Here is a 12,810-nt window from a genome sequence, read left to right as displayed (position 1 = left end):
ATCTTCACATGTGCTCTCTGTATCTAAAATAAGAGTTGAAATATTTTTTAAAAATTATGAAAAAAATTATGACTACTCTGTATGATTTAATCCAGTATCCTTTCCAAACTAGGATCAAAGTATTACAATATGGGATGATATCTGCAAGTCCTTTTATTACTTTTTCTTACCCTTTTTTGTCAACTCTGGTTTCCCAACATCTCTTGGCTGGATTTTTACCAGGTTGAATGACTTCCTAGAAAAGGTAAATTATTAAAACCCTGGGCATGGCCGGGTGTGGTGGCTTATGCTTGTAATTCCAGCACTTTGGGAGGCTGAGGCAGGCAGATCGTCTGAGGTCACAAGATCGAGACTAGCCTGATCACAATGGCAAGACTCTATTTTTACTAAAACAATACAAAAATTAGCTGGGTGTGGTGGCATGCACCTGTAATCCCAACTACTCGGGAGGCTGAGGCACGAGAATCACTTGAACCCAGGTGGCAGAGGTTGCAGTGAGCCAAGATCATGCCACTGCACTCCAGCCTGAGTGACAGCAAAGTGAGACTCCTTAAAAAAACAAACAAACAAAAACCTGGGCATGAATGGCAATAAAACTTTCAAATGCAAATTTGCTATTTTTCTTGGAATTTCTTCTTTCTGCCCTGATACAAGCTTCCTGAATTGTTATATTTATTACCTTTATGATGAATTAATGGCAGGTAATATAGACTATATTACTTATCATATAGTCATGTATTACTACTGAACTGGGGCTACTATAAATATTTTAAAGATATTGACTAATTTAATTCCCCCAATAAGCCTATATGTTAAGTACTATTATTCATCTTTAAAGAAGAGGAAACTGAAACATGGGAATATTAAATATTTAAGTATTGAAAATTAGTAAGGGGTAAAAACTAGTACTCCAGTTTCAGTGTGAGCTCCAAAGTTCATCTCCTACCATCTTTGTTCTGCTGTCTCTCTAAAGCGAAAGACAACAGTATTGTCCTTATTATTTTTAAGTATGTTCCCTCAATACCTAGTTTAATGAGAGTGTTGAACATGAAGGGATGCTGAATTATATCAAAGGCCTTTTCTGTGCCTATTGAGATAATCATGTGGATTTTTTCCTTTAGTTCTGTTTATGTGATGAATAACATTTATTGATTTGCGTATGTTGAAACAGACTTGCATTCTGGGTGTAAATCCAACTTGATTGTGGTGGATAAACTTTTTGATGTGCTTCTGGATTCGGTCTGCCAGCATTTTATTGAGGGTTTTTGCATTGATGTTCATCAAGGATATTTGCCTAAAGTTTTCTTTTTGTTGTTGTTGTATGTCTGCCCGGTTTTGGTGTCAGAATGATGCTGACCTCATAAAATGCACTGGGGAGGAGTCCTTACTTTTCAACTGTTTGTAATAGTTTTACTAAAAATGGTCCCAGCTCTTCTTTGTACCTCTGGTATATTTCAGCTGTAAGTTTGTCTGATCCTGGGCTTTTCTGGTTGGTAGGCTCTTTATTACTGCCTCAATTTTAGAACTCATTATTGGACTATTTATGGATTCAGTTTCTTCCTGGTTCAGTCTTGGGAGGCTGTTTGTTTCCAAGAACTTACTCATTTCTTCTAGATTTTCTAGTTTATGTGTATAGAAGTGTTTATAGTATTTTCTGATTTTTTTTTTTTTTTTTTTTTGTATTCCTGTGGTGGTCAATGGCGATATCTCCATGATCATTTCTGATTGTGTCTATTTGTATCTTCTCTCTTTTCTTCTTTATTAGTCTAGCTAGCATTCTATATATTTATTAGCTTTTTTCAGAAAAACAACTCCTGTGTTCATTGATTTTTTGTAGGTTATTTTGTGTTCAGCTCTGATATGGTTATTTCTTGCCTTTTGCTAGATTTGGGGTTTGCTCTTGATTCTCTAGTTCTTTTAGTTGTGTTATTAGGTTGTTAATTTGAGATTCTTCTAGTGTTTTGATGTGGGTTTTTGGTGCTATAAATTTCCTTCTTAACACTGTTTTAGCTGCATCCCAGAGATTTTGGTATGTTGTCTCTTCGTTCTAATTAGTTTTAAATAACTTCTTCATTTTTGTCTTAATTTTATTATTTAGCCAGAAGTCATTCAGCAGCAGGTTGTTCAATTTCCATGTACTTTTGTGGTTTTGAATGAATTTCTTAGTCTTCAATCTGGGAGACTTACGATTTTAGTTCCTTTGCATTTACCAAGGAGTGTTTTACTTCCAATTATGTGATCAATTTTAGAGTGAGAGCCATGCAGCAATGAGAAGAATGTATCTTATGTTGTTTTTTGATGGAGAGTTCTGTAGATATCTATCAGGTGTGCTTGATCCAGAGTTGAGTTAAGTTCCTAATTATCTTTGTTTGGCTAATATTGTCCATGGGGTCTTAACATCTCCCACTATTACCGTGTGGGAGTATAAGTCTCTTTGTAGGTCTCTAAGGACTTTAAGAATCTGGGTCCTCCTGTATTGGGTGCATATATATTTAGAATAGTTAGCTCTTCTTGTTGAATTGAACCCTTTACCATTATGTAATGCCGCCCTTTATCTTTTTTGATCTTTGTTGATTTAATGTCTATTTTGTCAGAAACTAGAATTGTGACCTCTGCTTTTTTTGTGTTTTTCATTTGCTTGGTAAATTTTCCTCCATCCCTTTATTTTGAACCTATGTGTGTCTTTGCACATGAGATGGATCTCTTGAAGACAGCATACCGATGGGTCTTGACTCTATCAATCTTGGCATTCTGTTTCTTTTAATTGGGGCATTTAGTCCATTTACCTTTAAGAGTAATATTGTTATATGTGAATTTGATTGTCATGATGCTAGAACTTGCATTTTCTTACACACATTAAAAAAGGGAATTTTACATAAGTAGTTCTATGTATTTATGACAGATAATGTTTCTACCGATAAAATGAAATACATGTGATTTAAATATAAAATTTATAAATTCTTATTTCTTTGAGCCTCTGAGTTTGGGTTTCTGTTTCACAACAGAAGCTAATTAACTCATATAGATATGAGTTATCAGGAATACTGTCATGATTAAATAAATTTTAGTGGATATCTAAATGATGAGAAGAAAATCATGCTGGGAATTTTTAAGACCTTGCAATATAGATAAACTTAGCACTTTTGGGGTAAAATAAGGCCAGTATATCCAGAGCATATTGAGCAAGGGGCAACTGGTAGGAAAGAAAGATTGAGAAGGAGAAAATAATGTAGTGCATTGTTATGGTAAAACATATTATTTTTAAATCAACTAATAAATAGGGAAAATGTTCATATGTGAGTTGCCCAGGGCCAGTGATCTTGGCTGGGTTGAAGTATTACTCTAAGGATCCACCAATAGTTTGACTGTAAGCTGGGTTTATTGTAAATATTTACAATATGAATATATTGATTAATGTAACCTCTCACACACTCTATTCCATTTTTTAGCTTTATTTTCTTTATAGCAATTGTCACTATCTGATTTTATACATATATATTCTGTCTCTTTTTAAAGACAAGGGTTTCTTTTTCTTCATTATTCTACAATTAGTTCAGAGGGTGGTTTTTTATTTATATTAAAACATATGTAATATTTGCTGAATTATAAAATTATTGAATGAATTTTGATACCTAATAAAATGGCAGCTTTCATATAGAAAATTAAATGCATTTTATTTTTCTTGCTCTCAACAGATACCGCAATCAACTGTAAGATGTAAACAATTTAAAAATATAAGTTTGTAGATTATTTACAGAAATATTTGTTATGGCTCTTGTTGTGGTTGTGGTTGTTTTTTTAACTAATCTCAGCAATTCTCATGGCCCAGCACCATGCCTAGAATAGTGGAGAACACAGAGATTAATCAAAGGAGGAATGGGTAAATGGAACAATAATAGAATAAAGCAAGCGGTGCAAATGCTATATGTATGCAGATAATGGAACTTCCAATTCTTCATATTCCTAATTTGAGCCTGGCTAGTGTGGTGTAGAATAAGTATTAAGTATGGCCATTTCCAGTTTAGAAAAGTCAAGGTCTTTGCCAAAGATCACATAGCTGGGAAATGGTGGAGGCAAGATTTGAATATATAACTTCCAAATCTGAAGGTACTGATTTTCTCTTCTAATATCACAATAATGACACTTATAATGGTATAGAGATATGGTAGAATAGAGAAGTGTATGGGATTAAAAAACAAAAAAATAATAAAAATAGAGTACATACTAGTACATTTGTCTACTTTGGCTGCAATAACAAAATACCATTGACTAGGTGTCTTAAACAATAAAAATCTATTATCTAGAGTGAGGTGTCCATATGTTTAGTTTCTGGCAAAGGCTCTTCCTGGCTTATAGACTGTGCCTTCTATGTGTGTCTTCACTTGGCCCATACCTGTGAGCGCAAAGAAGTATCTCTGTTGTTTTTTCCCTTTGTTTACATTAACATGTGTCCTATGGAACTAGGGCCTCACTCTTGTGATTTCATTTAATTTAAATTAACCCCAGAGTGCTCTGTCTCCAAATACAGTGAGAATAAGGGGTTTAGGCTTCAACATATACATTTTGGGGGGATAAAATTCAGTCTATACTAACTAGAAATATAAGTGATGGATTTAAATCACAAGTATTCCTAGAGACTTGAATTGGGTCCTTGAAACTAGATGTTTTGGTCTAGTGAAGCATTTAGTGCATATTCATCCAGAACTACCATTTTCTGCATATTCTTCACATCAAATTATCATGATATATAGTATTTTTAACCTGAATTCTAAATGAATCTTACAGGACACTGTATTTTTTTTTTTTGGTTTATTTCTCTTCTCTCTTTTTACAATTTTTTGGCAATATATGACAGATGCCTAAAATACATAGGGAAATTACAGAATTTATCTAGAAGATTTATCTCTTATTTTACAGGCGCAACAGCTTACTGATCTGGAACAAAAATTAGCTGTAGCCAAAAATGAACTGGAGAAAGCAGCTCTTGACAGGGTAAGTCTACATTCATGAACCATTAAAATTTTAGTTTTAGCAAAAAAAAAAAAAAGTTAAAGTATGTCCATTGCTTTTCTTGATTTATTAATGTGTTTCCAGATGCTGTGTATATAAGATAGTTACAGAATTCAGGAAGGTTTGATATCTTCTTTGTAATCCAATTATTTCTTTGTTTTGCTGCTACAGTAAACTGACTGACGGTTCAGTCTTTGTGAGTTCATGGCTCCATTTTTCACCTCACTGGTGTGTTTATTCCATAATACCATGAATAAACATGCTTTAAAACATCAACTAAGGCACTATATATTAACTCTGGGTGACTGAGTTATGAAGCAAAAGGAACTAATTATTGGCATCAAATTGTTATAACCAGTTTTTGAATGTGTATATCTTATCATTTATATTTATCTATATTTGCTTGGAAACATGCACAATAACATTGAGTACAGCAATGTTTATATTAATAATAAATGGAAGTAATTTAACTGTTTACTGTAATATAATTAATGCACCTATTTTTATATATTTTCTATACTCAAATTTGGAAATAGTAATTAAAACATAATATTAACAAATATACATAAATGGATGCACAATCGCTGCAATATGGTTTAAATCCTAGAAGATCATTAGATTCCCATGATTCTGAAGCAGGCTGGTCTTCTCTGAGTTGTTACCCTCTCTGACTCTTGGAATATTCTTCATGATATTAAATGTTTTCCCATTTGACTTCACATAATCCTTTCAGTCAAACAATGACTAAATAGTTTTGAAGTGCCTTTTTTGTTGTGGCCATCCTATGCTAGGTACAATGGAAAATAGAAAATATATTAGACAAGGTCTTGGGTCCCATATCTCTCACAATTTTGTTTAGCAGTAACAATTAGGAAATAATTGTATGCTGAGACAGGAGGCAACAGAAGCACAGAGAATATGTATGTATTCTGTAAGTACTTGTGGGCACAAAACAATTTATTTTGCAACTGGAATTTGGCCTGAGTCACAGAGCTCGGGGTTATTGTAGAGTTGTTTCTCCATCTTTAGTTGTACATATTCTTACCCATTCGATGCTCTTCTCCTCTCAATTCCACCTCCTAACCCCTGTCATTATGTCCCTAAATTTCAGGATGAAAGCCTGATGTTGCAGTGGTTAAATAATGGTCTTCAGAGATAGTTTACTTGTGTTCAAGTCATGACTCTTTGACTGAATGGTCATGTTCAAATTCCTCAAAACTCTTCATGGTAGTTCTGGATGAATATGCACTAAATGCTTCACTAGACCAAAACATCTAGTTTCAAGGACCCAATTCAAGTCTCTAGGAATACTTGTGATTTAAATCCATCACAAGTATTAAGTTATTATTTAATTTAAATTAACCCCAGAGTGCTCTGTCTCCAAATACAGTGAGAATAAGGGGTTTAGGCTTCAACATATACATTTTGGGGGGATAAAATTCAGTCTATACTAACTAGAAATATAAGTGATGGATTTACTACCATGGGAATAACAATAAACTTTATTTATAATGGTGATGAGAAAATTACACATAGCCAAAAATTACAGTACTAGGTACAATGCCTGGAAAACATTCAGTAAGTAAACTTAGAAGTTATTATTGTTACTGAGTGAGATCACAGATGACTTCTCTGTGATAACAATTCCCTCTTTAACCTTGAGATCTTGTCACGCCTTTTGGTAACTGTAAATGCCTTTTATATTACTGGAGGCTGATTTTAACAAATCACGTGTAAGATACATATGAGGCTCATAAACTGTAGCCATAAAGTCAGATAGAAATGCTAGCTGACTTCAAAAGGGATAAAAACTACAGTTTAATGAAATGGATTTTCACCTCTCTCCATCATCTTTATATGAGGTTTTTAAAATACTCTTAGAGTATCTAGTTCCCAAGAACATAATATCTGGAATTCAAATAATCTTAAGTACTTCATACATATTATGAAAAACTCTTAACACTTCAACTTGATTCATATGACATATTTAATGAAAGAAGTCTCAGTTTAGTATCTCAGTATAAACAATAATATTATCAAGAGCTAAGAATCAACCTTGAGTTTCCAATCAATTATTTATGTGGCAATATCTTATGAATTATATATGGTTGGCCTCAGCTACTGGAATATAAAAGAAGCCTTATGCTAAGAAAATCTCTCAAACTTTTACATTAAAAGTATTTGTATAGTTTCTGTCCCATACAAAATTTCACCCAGGAAAGCATACATTATTACATCCATATTACAGATGACATAGGAAAATAGGTGACCTGCATAGACTCCAATGACTGAGTAATAACAGAATGAGAAATCTTTTTGCCACCACACAGTGTCTGGCACATCACAGGAATATAACAAACACTTCTTAATTAAAAATAAAGACCTGACCTAAATGAATAAGCGTTCTACTCATCCTACATACATGGGACCTGAATATCACTGGAGCAGAGGTCCCAAAATATTGAATGACTTTCCCAGGCTCTCTGAGCTGATTTCATGGCAGAAATAAAGTTAGGGAGAAAACGTTTGGCCTCACAGCCTCTCATGGTCTTTCCAAAGCCTGCAGTTGAGGACTTGGTGTCTGTATGCAAAAGAATTAAGGTAACATGAAAAATATCTTGTAAAGTTTCATTTGTGTAGAGATTAGATATTAGGGGCACAGTTGTCTTTGCAATGTATATCTTCTTGTCCCCAGACAAAATGCATTTTCTTCTGAGAAAAGTACTAACACATACCCCCTCCCCCAAAAAAAAACTGTCTCTTAAATCTGCCACCATCTTAGGATCACATATGAGAAATAATTTCTTATAAACTTTTCATATTATACAGTGTAAGTGGTAGTTTTTTTTAATATATGAAATAAATTTATTTTCTAATATACAAGATAAAATGAGAAATATTATTTTCTCTTGTAACAGAGCACTAACCTATATTCTCTGGAGGGTTTGTTTAATTTTTTATATAAAAAGCATGTGTTGTGTTAGAAACTGATGATGCCACAAAAAGGATATAAGCCTTCAAAAAAGTTTGTTAAAAGTGAACATTAAACATATAAACAACAAGATAATTTGAAATGATGGTAAGGATTCAATAAGATATAAAATTAGAAAATATAATAACAATTTTAAGAAAGACGCATTCCTGGAAAGGGTGACAGGGGCTGTTTCCATGAAAATAGTGTGTGAGCTGATACATATATTTTAAGTGGTAGTTTCTATATGGGTATTTGGAAAAAGGGTTCTGCAAGCAGAGGAAGCAGCATTTGTAAAGGCTGTAATATGGAAATGAGTTTGGGATGCTTGAGGGTCTTTATACAAAGGATATTGTGATAAACAGGGCATTTTAGTTAAGGAACTTGCATTTTACTATCACATTTTGAAACAAGTGGGAAAAGTGGTGTGCTGCAGGGAGCGGAAAGACAGAGCAAAAACAAGACTGGCTGTACATGGTTTACATCAGATTTCATTAGGTGATAGCTTGTTTTAGCAAACTTCAAAGTAGACAGTAGCCCGCAGTTTAAAACAAATGACACCTAACAGTATAAATAAAAATGTAATGCCATCGTAGTGTGAAATCATCCTCTGGGTTTTGCTCATGGAACTGAGTGAAGCCAAACCTGGTATGAGTAATAGACTCTGTTAAGTTAGAGGAACTTAATAGGCATTAGGTAAGTGGTGGGCAATTCAGACCTGAGGGTTTCTTCGATTTTTAGGCCATATAGGGTAACTTTGTGACCTTGTCATGGCATTTGTAAAATGTCATGTGCTGGTGGGGGTGTCTTTTAGCATGCTAATGCATTATAATTAGTATATAATGAGCAGTGAGGATGACCAGCGGTCACCCTCATTGCCTTCTTGGTTTTGGGGGTTTTCGCTGGATTCTTGACTGTAATCTGTTTTATCAGCAAGGTCTTTATGACCTATATCTTACGTTGACCTCCTATCTCACCCCGTGACTTTTAATGCCTAATCTGGGAATGCAGCCCAGTAGGTCTAAGCTCAGCCCCTATTCAAAATGGAGTTGCTCTGGTTCAAACGCCCCTGACGCTATTATCTAACAAGACCCATAGGAAATGAGAGTTTTATCAGAGACAAATTTGTTTTTTCCATTATGTGGGGAAATCAAGGAGAGGTATAGGCTAATCTGAGAAACATAAGAATCTACATTGCTATGGCAATGATTCTAAATACAGAAAGTAGATGCAGAAAGAAAGATGGCAAGTTTCATCAACAGAGTAAACAGACAACCTATAGAATAGGTAGAAATATTTGCAAATTATGCATCTGACAAAGGTCTAATATCTAGCATATATAAGGAAATTAAATTTATAAGAGAAAAACAAACAACCTCATTAAAAAGTAGGTAAAGGACATGAATAGACACTTTTCAAAAGAAGACATACATGTGGCCAACAAGCATATGAAAAAAGCTCAATATCACTAATTATTAGAAAAATGCAAATCAAAATCACAATGAGATACCATCTCACACTAGTCAAAATGAATGTTATTAAAACGTTAAAAAATAACAGATGGTTGTGAGGTTGCAGAGAAAAGGGAAGACTTATGTAGTTAGTGGGAGTGTAAATTAGTTCATCCATCGTGGAAAGCAGTATAGCAATTCCTCAAAGAACTAAAAGCAGAACAATAATTTGACCCAGCCGTCCCATTACTGGGTACACACCAAGAGTAATAAACATTTTTCTTCCATAAAGACACATGCATATGAGTGTTCATTGAAGCAATATTCACAATAACAAAGGTATAGAATCAACCTAAATACCCTTCAATGACAGATTGGATAAATAATGTGTGATACATATACACTATGGAATAGTATCCAGTCATAAAAAAGAATGAGATCATGTCTTTTGCAGGAACATGGATGGAGCTAGAGGCTATTATCCTTAGAAAGCTAATGCAAGTACAGAAAACTAAATACCCACCACTCCCACAAGGGACCTAAATGATGAAAACTTAGGAGCACAAAGAAGAAAACAACAGATACTGGGGTCTACTTGAGGGTGGAGAATGGGAGAAAGGAGAAGAGTAGAGAGGAGTAGAAAGGATAACTGCTGGGTACTGGGCTGAAGACCTGGGAGATGAAATAATCTGTATAACAAACCCTCATGACACACATTTACCTATTTAACAAACCTTCATATGTGCCCCCAAACCTAAAATAAAAGTTAAATAAAGATGGTAACTTTCAAAAAATGATATTTTCTACATCAGAGTAACCTAGAGTGTATTTCCTTTCCTGCAAACTATCGTGATGGAAATCATGTTAGTTCAAGAGAAAGTAGTAAGATATATCTTTGTATTTTGGTGTTCAAAATATGTCACGAAATGCATTAGCTCCTAGAAACAGACCGAGTGTGGATAAAAAAGTATGTCATAATGAAATTTATATATTAGGCAATTACATTTGAAAACCGATATATATTTTTGTGGGCAGTGTAGGCTAAGAGGAAAGGGAGAACGCAAGCAGATAATCGATGAGCATAGCTAAATGTAAATATGTTAATGCCTCTTTTTTGTAGGAGTCACAGATGAAAGCAATGAAAGAGACCGTGCAGCTCTGCTTGACATCCGTTTTCCGTGATCAGCCTCCTCCCCCTTTAAGTTTAATCGCGTCAAATCCCACTCAGATGTTACTCCCACCCAGGAATATTGCCTCTAAGCTTCCAGATGCAGGGGCCAAAAGCAAGGTACCTACCTTTTATTTGTGCTTTGTAAAGTAACAGCAAATAATGTGTTATCTTTAAAGCTCAGTGTATGTAATCACCAGAGTGGATTCCAGTATGATAACAACTCCATTGAAAGATTAGGAGGAATATGGAAGGTAGTAACCCAGCTTGTAAAATGTCCATAGTCACTAGAAGAATGTTGGAAGGGAGCTTTTCTTTCATAGAGAACCTAGCTGTTTCTTAGGCAGAATCATCTAACTGTTTCACACAAAACAAAAACTAATAATGTTGGAATAAGTTAAAAGAAAATATCTTGTATTACATTGCAATAAACATCACAGGTTTGATATGGAGAATATTTTCTGGGGTATAAGTATCTTCAGAAAAGTATTTATTTTTTTCTTAAGTTCACAACTCTCAAAACTGGTTGCACATTAGAATCTTAGTGTAAATATTTTTTAAAGTGTGCTTAGGTGTATTTACATTTAAAAAGCCTGACTCCTGGGATTTTTTCCCCAGACCTATTAAATTAGATTTTTGGGGGGGGGGGGGTTAGACTCCAGTTATCAGTAATTTTTCAAAGTCCCAGGGGACTTTAAGGTGCATTTAAGGACAACTCATATGAGCAAATCTTCCTCCAAATTCCCTCCACCAACCTACTTTAGGCCAAACAAGTAACATTTAATGGTGCTTTTGTTTCAATCTTCAAAAACTTAAATTTGTAGGTCCTACATTGAAATAAATCCTGACAGCTAGAAATCATCTTTGGAGAAAGGAGTTTTGTTTTGGGCACTATGTTGGAAAGAACTAGTTCTCTGATCACTTGTCTGAGCATCACTTGTTGTTCAAATGAGTGCTATGGATACCAGCCTGACTTCTAAATGCAAATCTCAAGGGTTGAGTGCAGAAAAACTTAAGAACCACTAATACAAGTACCTAATGATGTGTTACATCTGACTTTCTTACTGCTTATTTCTGAGATTTCCTATTTTTGAATTAAAGTGGGTAGTTAGGGAAATGCTACTTTCAGGGTGGAGAGTCAGAAATAAGCAGAACGAAGTAAATCTTCTGACGTACTGTTTTTATCTGTAACTAGTCAATTTATGAACTACAAAGATTTAATCTGTGTGAGATCCTTATGTAATATTAATGTTTCTCTTTTAAAAATTATTCAAAACAACATAATTTAACTTTATTATATTATTGTCTGTGTTTTTATATGTACTGAAGGACCTCTAAGAATTTCAAAGCCAATATTTTTCTCATTAGTTTTGTTCTGCCTTTTCACTGAAAAGTGGAGATTCAAAGTGTTTGTTTACCTAACAAAACTCAGGCAAAATAAGTACATGATAATGTAGTTTTTAAATGTTCGTCATGAAACATTCCGGGTAAGTTCTTTGAAACTGGTCATTGGTGAAATGCACAGCTGCAGACAGCCTTACCCATCTGTCAGGAAACCACACCCTTAGTCCACTTAGTGTGTTAAACCTCCAAAGGATGAGGAAAGGTTCAGTCTCATTAAGACTCATGACTTTGGACAAAACAGCTTTGTAATTCTATGGGCACATTATATTTGTTTCCAACTCAAAATATATCTGTTTAAAGTCATTATTAAAACTAGACTGTTTTTGACCCTGAATGTGTGGAGGAAATTACTAGTTGTTGCTATAACTGGTTTTCTATGAATAAATGTATGCCTTGTCTTTGAAATAAATAATAAATTTTTATTATTTATCTTGGCTTATCACAGAAAAAAAGATAGAAAATCATTTAGAAGACCATAGTTTGGTGATTGCCTATTTTTTAAAAAAAATAACAAGAAAGTCAATTGTTTAAGTAGAATTTAGTAAGTCTAATTTAATATACTATAGAATGTTCTGTTTTACAAAGATGTCCATTAAAAGTTTGGATGCTGTTTAAGTTTTGCTCGTATTATTTATCTTTTTAATAGTGGTAAAATTGTAATTTTTGTATGCTTGGGACTTAATCCCTAAGCAGTACCCTCACAAATAATATTTTTAAAATCTTGAATAATATAATGTGATACAGGTGTGTATAATAAAACAAACATTTCAGTCATGGAATAATTATTCTCTATATCCAAAAAGACG

General features: G+C 33.9%; 1 protein-coding gene across 3 annotated transcripts in view; it reads left to right on the top strand.

Annotated features, from left to right (window-relative positions):
* The window catches only part of LUZP2 (leucine zipper protein 2), a 604,128-nt gene that overhangs the window by 500,954 nt on the left and 90,364 nt on the right, over positions 1 to 12,810 (top strand). For all 3 annotated transcript variants that reach the window (XM_025356954.1, XM_025356953.1, XM_025356955.1), the window contains 2 exons: positions 4,918 to 4,992; positions 10,553 to 10,720. In XM_025356954.1, the coding sequence (XP_025212739.1) occupies positions 4,918 to 4,992; positions 10,553 to 10,720 (243 nt within the window). The remainder of the gene's footprint in view (positions 1 to 4,917; positions 4,993 to 10,552; positions 10,721 to 12,810) is intronic.

This window comes from Theropithecus gelada, chromosome 14 (genome assembly GCF_003255815.1).
Source record: "Theropithecus gelada isolate Dixy chromosome 14, Tgel_1.0, whole genome shotgun sequence".
NCBI lineage: Eukaryota > Metazoa > Chordata > Mammalia > Primates > Cercopithecidae > Theropithecus > Theropithecus gelada.
This window is presented reverse-complemented; position numbering and strand designations above follow the sequence as displayed.